General features: G+C 38.0%; 1 protein-coding gene and 1 long non-coding RNA gene across 4 annotated transcripts in view; one reads left to right on the top strand and one right to left on the bottom strand.

Annotated features, from left to right (window-relative positions):
- Nucleotides 1-7,722, bottom strand: part of LOC108722382 (intron-binding protein aquarius) — a 40,283-nt gene that overhangs the window by 13,040 nt on the left and 19,521 nt on the right. The window contains exons 4-15 of one of the 3 annotated variants that reach the window (XM_018447453.1): nucleotides 6,109-6,222; nucleotides 5,712-5,815; nucleotides 5,433-5,544; nucleotides 5,126-5,339; nucleotides 4,968-5,016; nucleotides 4,656-4,891; nucleotides 3,834-4,221; nucleotides 3,220-3,468; nucleotides 2,767-3,124; nucleotides 2,444-2,700; nucleotides 1,073-2,207; nucleotides 782-997 (exon numbers count right to left, since the gene is read on the bottom strand). In XM_018447453.1, the coding sequence (XP_018302955.1) occupies nucleotides 782-997; nucleotides 1,073-2,207; nucleotides 2,444-2,700; nucleotides 2,767-3,124; nucleotides 3,220-3,468; nucleotides 3,834-4,221; nucleotides 4,656-4,891; nucleotides 4,968-5,016; nucleotides 5,126-5,339; nucleotides 5,433-5,544; nucleotides 5,712-5,815; nucleotides 6,109-6,222 (3,432 nt within the window). Of the gene's footprint in view, nucleotides 1-570; nucleotides 998-1,072; nucleotides 2,208-2,443; nucleotides 2,701-2,766; nucleotides 3,125-3,219; nucleotides 3,469-3,833; nucleotides 4,222-4,655; nucleotides 4,892-4,967; nucleotides 5,017-5,125; nucleotides 5,340-5,432; nucleotides 5,545-5,711; nucleotides 5,816-6,108; nucleotides 6,223-7,722 lie in introns of those variants that run through there. The other 2 variants (XM_018447452.1, XM_018447454.1) reach the window with 2 other exon arrangements.
- On the top strand, nucleotides 380-943 carry LOC108722386 (uncharacterized). Its single transcript, XR_001936609.1, has 3 exons — nucleotides 380-487; nucleotides 744-822; nucleotides 871-943. It is a non-coding gene; the product is annotated as an uncharacterized lncRNA (long non-coding RNA).

The following is a 7,722-nucleotide window of genomic DNA, read 5'->3' as shown; positions in this document are numbered from 1 at the left end:
GAGCGCATTGAAGAATTTGCGATTAACGTTGAACGAATACACGCCGACTCTGTGCGAATGCAAAAGCCTCGTCGCGAAAAACGTTAGTTACGTGCCAAACTCCGTTAAGAAACTGGAGACGAATTACGAGCCACGCGCCACCACATGATACCCGACAGCATTTTCGAGGAATACGTGCTTAATTCCAAGGGTCTCAACCTCTTCATAAAAGAGTATGAGCCTGACTTCAAATTCCCGACCAAACTGATGAGGTTCGACGATAGTTATGTGCCCTCGAGCGTACGATGAAGCGTGCCAAATAACTCGAAAAAAAAACTTCGAGCAAGCAGGAGAAGTCGAAGCTGCAGAAACTAGAGACTCGTCGAATTAAGGGGACAGCAGACAGAAAAAAGATGAATCTTTTCTCGTGAGATACACACGAGTAAAGTGTACAAGCGTGGCTGTAAGCGACTAAAGAAAGTTTCGCAAGGAGAGAAAATAGATTTTGGTACGACTGATGTCTGTAAAAAATATGGTTTATCTTAATTCGATATATATAAGATTATATATTACATTATTGTATATGTGTGATATTCGTAATAAAATACCTATTCTTGCTAAGTACAATGATATCAATGAATTGATTGTTAACGAATGTCGTTTACAATAGCTTTGGATAAATTGGAGCGAATAGCTGTCTTATTTCCGTGCTATAAAATCGATTATTTCACTTCCGAAATGTCAATTTTAATGTTTTTTATCAGTCTTATGCATAGATACATGGAGTCACTCAGCTGTCATCTTCGGCCTCGCTTGGAGGATCTTCGACCAAATTCTTTATAGGTTCGTATTTGTTCCCCGTCATTTCTTCCTTGGATTCTTTTATTTCAGTGTTATCTTGATTGAGTTCCTCTTCGTCGTCAGTATCGTCATCGGCACCCGGATGAACGGAAACCTTATGCGTCGGACTGCCCATTGTCTGCATGGTTCCCGGTTTTTGCCACATCTTTTGTGACTCCTGAAAAGGGCGAAGAAACATAATTACTATAATGAAGAAACAATGTATGTAAATCAATTTATAAGTAAAAATTACCTTCATTCCGCTGACTTTCTCCATGTAATAATCGTAAACAAACTTAGCCATGTGTGGCATATCCTCGATCTCCATCGGAACAGTTGAGGACACAGCATCGTTCGGTCGCTCGGTGGGATAGAGTTCCTGCGGCAGTAGTTGTAGTTTCAATGGTTTCTGCATCAATTGGTTGAATGCTGGTGTCAGTTCGAAACAGTTCTTGAAAAGAGACACGCGAGCGAAGACATAGAGACCGAGACGAGCACGCGACATCGCTACCACTAGACGCCTCGCATCCCTCAGGTGACCAACTGCGCGCGTCTTAACTAGAGATAGCAAGATGTAATCGTTTTGCTGACCCTGGTACTTGTCGACGGTTGTTACTTTGTTCGGCCGACCTATCAGAGGATTGTTCGCGCACCGAATGTTTATTACATCCCTTATCAGATGCTTCTGTCCATTGTACGTAGTCAGGATACTAATCTTGTCCGCCGGATATCCTAGCAGGCGCATGTACATGAACACCGCGACGCAATATTCGGCTTCAGCGAGATTCTGATAGAAGTAGGCACTAGGCTCGCTCTCGCCGACGCCGTTGAAGTCCTCGACGTTCACTAGTTGGAAGTCGTACAGGAAACCGGCGTTTGCTACCAAATACTCGGGACTTTGCTCTACGTGCGCCAAATTACCCAGTTTCTTATACCTCCAGTTGTAGAGATTGCAAATGCTGGGTCTGGCGCGACCTTGACCATCAAGATCGACGGTGGGTACGCCGAGTCTTACGAATCTCGCGAACAGCGATTGTTCCATGTTCGAGTATTTCTGAAAAGCCATGTTCTTGATAACCGGCGGCAGCTGATGATGGTCCCCTATCATTATCCAACGTTTTAAGCGATTATATCCGTCCTGAGGATTTTGTAGGAGCAACGGTATGAAAGTTTCTATTTCCAAAATTTGCGCGGATTCCTCCATGAGAATATTGTCGTATTTGAAACCCATGTCGACAAGTTCGCGACGTTTAAGCGCTGCGTGCGTACAGGTCATAGCGATTACTTTGGCCTCCTTCACGAGCAAGTACTTCGATCTGTCGAGACCCGATCGTAGTAATTCGAAAGCGCGGAACTCGTCTAATTGCGTGAATATCCTCTCAATGTATCTACATAGAAGATATCGATATGAGAAGCAGTCATGATTACTCATCTTATAATAAAGCGTTGTATTCACGATGTTAGAAATTCTTCCGAAATCTCGGAGAAAGAATTGACCAATCACATTGGTCAAATAGCCAAATTATTCAAATGTTATTTGCTAATTCTTTCTTCGTCTAAGATTTCGAAACAATTTCTAACATCATGGACACAAGGCTTAAGAGTTTAATATACGTATTCTTACCTAAAACAACTGCATGCAATTTTGAGGTCTTCCTTGTACGAATTTTGCTTGAAAAGTGGCTGCGGGGCGTTGTCGAAGAACTTGTGGAAGGGGAACTCCTCATCAATTATAGAAGATAAATCGGATTTCTCACTTGTGTGCTGCCTTTGCTTGACTCTGGCCTGAAAACGATTCCATCTCGTGGACACTTGATACATGAAGAAGTAACCCGCCGTTTCGCATGTGTACGCGACATCGCCCTTTACATTCAAAGATTCCTAAAAAAAGAAATACATTGTAACTTGACATAATCAAATAGTACTGATAACTTAAGAAATAAATACCTGTAATCTCTGAACTTCCAAGAGCAAATCCAAACGTTTGGCAAGAACGTAATTGACTCTACCATAGCGACTAAAATCCTTTTCCGTTTCCAAAGCCTCCTCTCCGTGACCGAGACGCAGCAGATGCCGTTCATCGATATCGAGGGCCATTATCTTCTCGAACAATTGATTGAGCGCTTGATTGGAGTGTGTTACGATTAGCGTTCTCTGATAAGGAAAATTGTGATATAGATTCGAGATAATCTGTACAGCGACGTCCGTTTTGCCAGTACCAGGTGGACCGACGACCAACGTCAGACCTGGCTGCATTCCAGCTCGTATAGCTTCGACTTGCGTTGGCGTAAAAGGAATCTGATTTCTGCAACGTACCAATATGTTTTTCCTCCGTTCAAAAAATAACACGTTTCAACGTGCTATTAATACACTACAACAACAAACAAAGTGAATACTAACTTTTTCGGTTCGTTCGCTCTGTATGGACCTCTACTGGGCGGCACGTGTGGTTTAACTGTAATAACCTTCTTGATCGGATCATTGTTGTGCTTTGCGAGGACATCCTCGAAAATTAACTGAAACGGCCGCACCAGATTTCTTTCGTCCTCCGGATTCGTTTTGATCTCGTACTGAGGAAAACTGGCCCGTAGATGGTCGATATCGAGGAACGTGTCGTTGAAGTCTATCGTTGCGATTTCATCTGGCATTCTATTGCAAACATTTTTTAGTGTTCAATTATAAAGATTACGGATTTAATATATTTCTTCTAGATTATTACGAATGTAAGTTATAAATTGTGTAAACTATTATAGAAATGCAAAAATGTTAATCTATTTTTCAAACAAATAATCAAGCTAAATAATTATTACTTTGAAAGATACTGGCGGAATAACTGCAGAAAAGCATAATTACAGAAGAATATATCTACTAAATTATACAAGAAATATATCTATTAAAATCTCAGATAGATTTGCTCATCCATTTACAATCGATGCCGTTCCAACCAATCAAACAAGAAATACACCATCAGCCTTATTATTGGTATGTATAGATAGATAATAGATAGAGATTACCTAGAATAGCATGCTGCACCCGGATCGCCGTATCCGAGGATTATATCGTGCAACCAATCGGGCACGACGCATTCAGTATTCATGAGCTCCCTTATAGTCTCTAACACAGCTTTGAAGTTGTTCTCCTTAGGTTTACGCCTCATTATGATATTAAATCCCTCGTATACGTCTTCGCCGCCATGACTAGCGTTGTCCATATCGATTCGATATTGATTACAATCCAGCCACACTCTATAAGTGCGCGAATCGCCCGGTAAAATTGGCCTCGGCTCAGGGCCATCCTCTATCACTCTGCCGTTCGAGTCGAGCATACCCTCGACTTCGCATCCTCGCACCGTCGTTAGACCCACTTGTGGCACGAAGGGGAGTTTATGACTGTATTTAGTGCCTGTGATAATACGACAATTATCTGAGAATTCTGATTTACATTATTATTATGTAAGGCTATTAAAAAAAATTTTATTGTTGGCAAACCGTTATTGTTACTGCGTATGAAAGCGACTAAACTACATTACATGCTGACATAATCGTCATTTGATGATAAAAATTTTATTGACAATAAAATGTGTCTTATTGGTAATAAAATGGAAAACCTTTGCTGTTTTTCTAACGACATAATTTATCTTTGCAAATACATTCTGCAATTACAACGAAAGTTTTTTTATAACAAGATAATTAATTTGTCTATTATTATAGCAAGTCATAAATTAAAATTACAAATTATTAACATATTATATATGTCAACAGATTTTTCTCTAGGTAATTGATTCTTATTTATGAAACAGTTTCAAATTATTCTTTTTAATATCCGTCTTATCTTACCGATAGGATTCGGCGGCTTAACTGTGATAAGAAAGCACACGTCGTGCTTACGAAGATTTTCCCATTCGGATTTAATCTCCTTACGAACGCTAAGATTTATCGTCACGTCGGCACGAACTCTTGATGGCCTGTTCTCGCCGACGTTAGGCTTAGCCACCTCGACCACCGCAAATTGCGTAATAGGTTGTGCCATTCTGGCCCATCCACCAAAGTAAACACCGCCGTCCTCTGCCCGCCTACAAGCCAAGAAAGAAGAAATATTATTACTTTTACTTTTGTGAAAAGAGAAAGTAATATGCTGATTTTACGTACCAAGGACTCAGTCTGCTCACGGCATCCTCAATGTCTTGTCGTATCTCGTCTGCGAACAACGATAATACGTTTAACGACTGATACATATATGTATTTAATCATAAATTTAGATACGACAATGGATAATGCCGTCCATTTTTTTACTGTTTTCTACATACATGTAGATTCTAAACGGAATAGATTGAAGTTTCGTAGAAGATAATCGTGCAACGTGAGGAACTGCAAATTCAATTTTGGTAGAGCCAGACAGCCCTCGCCAGAAAAATATTCGGTCGGGACGATGCTTTCGTTCCATATGATGTCCTCGGTCGGATAAAGGGGCATCTCATTCAACTCTTCGAGCTGCGATGGCCTACGCTCGTGTCGTGATATCTGAAATTAAAATGCATGCTCTCTGAATTCAGACCGGCCTTGCTCGATAAAATCTCTCGCGGTCTCTCAATGTTTCTCTTTTTTTACACTCACCAGCAATTCACGCAAAAAGTCTATATCCAGGCGATACCAATTCTCGTCCTTTTCTCGCTCCGTGGGTGGTACTAAATTCAAGTAACTCGCGATAGACCTCAATTTTTCTTGACTGAAAATAAAACCCAACATTATTCGCAGCGATTCAATGAAGCTAGTGCTTCATGGTTTTATATATCAATATAATTATTTCCTGCTAATAAATTATTTCGCAATATTATTTTCGAAATTAATAACTTACGTATTTTTTAAGATAATCTTATTATATGCAGAACTCACCTGAGTGAACCGAAATGTTTGTACAAAGCATCTCTGATGTCGACACTAGCTACGTTGGCCAATGCGAAGCTTCTTAGATCCGGAAATTTTGCAAAAACCGCATTCTGTACAGTAATAAAAGTTAATAATGTTAATCTCAAGATTTCGAGCATTAATTATATATATTATCTATGCATATCAGTATTGATAACGCAACTAATAGGATTAATCATAACTGAAATTCCTGTTTTATGATATTAAATCAACAACTGGTTTGCGAAAATCACACAACTCGTTAAAAGTAAAATCTATATGATATAAAAATCAGGGATTTGTTTATTATTTTGCATATTTCAAAAATTATTTAGCGCGTATGTAAAATCGTTTCTTAAACTGTAGCGATGGAAATTCTATGTACCTGCAGAGACGTAATTTTAGCGTAATGCAACTCTGTCATGTCGTGATCCATCAAGGGATTGCCAGTCTCCTCGCTGATCTCGAAACGGGCATAGAACTTGAGCATTTCTAGGAGCTGTAATTAAAAGCGAAATAAAGATAATCGAGGATGAATAACTTTTCCGTTGGTATTTATTATTATACATTACGAGTCACATAGCCTTATATAGGAGGGCGTTAATTAAACTCTTCATTCGGTTTAATCTGTTTCCTCTCTTTCATTAAGCTGTTATCGCTAAATTAAATATTAATGCTGCGAAATGCTTAATAAAGTTGATCAATAATTCTGATTTAAAAATTTAATTTTCCTTTTATAGTAGTTTATATTTTAGTTTATAGTGTTAAATCAAATTTTTTGCCTACAGGACTTATTATTTCCTCAAGTTAACTTTGTCGGATTAGTTCGGGTTATTGTTGGTACTCGATCTGCTCGACCTCGTACGATTGAGCGTACATTATGGGATATCATTTCTTGGTATATTTCGTGAGTACATTGAAGAAAAAAAGGAGTGCTTCCTTTATCCCCGAGGAAACAATCTGTTGGATCCTTAATTCAAATTAAATACTGGACCTGCCTTAGTAAATCGAAAATCCATATCAACAAGGATAAGAAAAGAGTTATGAGAAGAGTATAGTTTTCTTTTCATAGAGACACATGACTATACATACGTGCGATAAAGAATCAACAGAATCGTTGCATTTATAATCGGCCATAGGCATGTTAATTGTTTTTCTCGCGACGAAGAGGTTTCCTCTTCTTCTATCTTCCAGAGAAATTCAAACTTCCTTTATCGAGGAATCAATATTTATTTTCCATACATTTCATTCATGGTTTAAGGAAAAATCTTTTTATCTTTTTAAATTTGTGTAACTCTTTAAAAAATACAGATTTATATATATTTGCTTCATATTTTTAAGAAGGTAGATTTAAGACTGAGAGATTCTGAAGATACACAGTTCTCATTTAAAACACCCTATATTTTCTATTGTTTACGTATGAAATGCATTATTATTATAAACATATAATTATTATACGTAACATATAATGATAATAACTTATTATTACATTTATAAATTTATTGTATTATATATAATTATTATTATTGTATATAAGATTTTTAATGTCTTAATAGATTTTAGGTATTTCCCATTACATCATAAACGTCATATTCTTTGAACAACTTTCAAGATTGATAGATTAATCAATTCACCTAATAGTATGCTTAATAAGCCACGAGCGTGCCAATTAGTACGGTTCGTTACTCGTTTGCATGTTCCACATATCAAACGACTCTTCGAATGCAATTAACTGACTGCGGTTTAAAGGAAGTATCGCACTGAACGTTAACGATAGTAATTAATCATTGTAATTATCAGAATTTCCTATCGTTTCACCGCGGCCTTCGCTCGCATATGCGTATAATACAATACCTAAAAGGATAATTCTAAACTTCAGAATAGTTCACGGATAGTGTTTGCAGTGTGTTTACGGATGCATGTATCGTCAGCATTTTAATTTCTGTGTATAAAAAAGATATTGAATACATAACGGTACAATTCTCTAACACGTTTTCCT

Source organism: Mycetomoellerius zeteki, unplaced genomic scaffold, assembly GCF_001594055.1.
Source record: "Mycetomoellerius zeteki isolate Tzet28-1 unplaced genomic scaffold, Tzet1.0 scaffold202, whole genome shotgun sequence".
Classification (NCBI taxonomy): Eukaryota; Metazoa; Arthropoda; class Insecta; order Hymenoptera; family Formicidae; genus Mycetomoellerius; species Mycetomoellerius zeteki.
The sequence above is the reverse complement of the archived record's forward strand: the minus strand, read 5'-3'. Positions and strand labels throughout refer to the sequence as shown.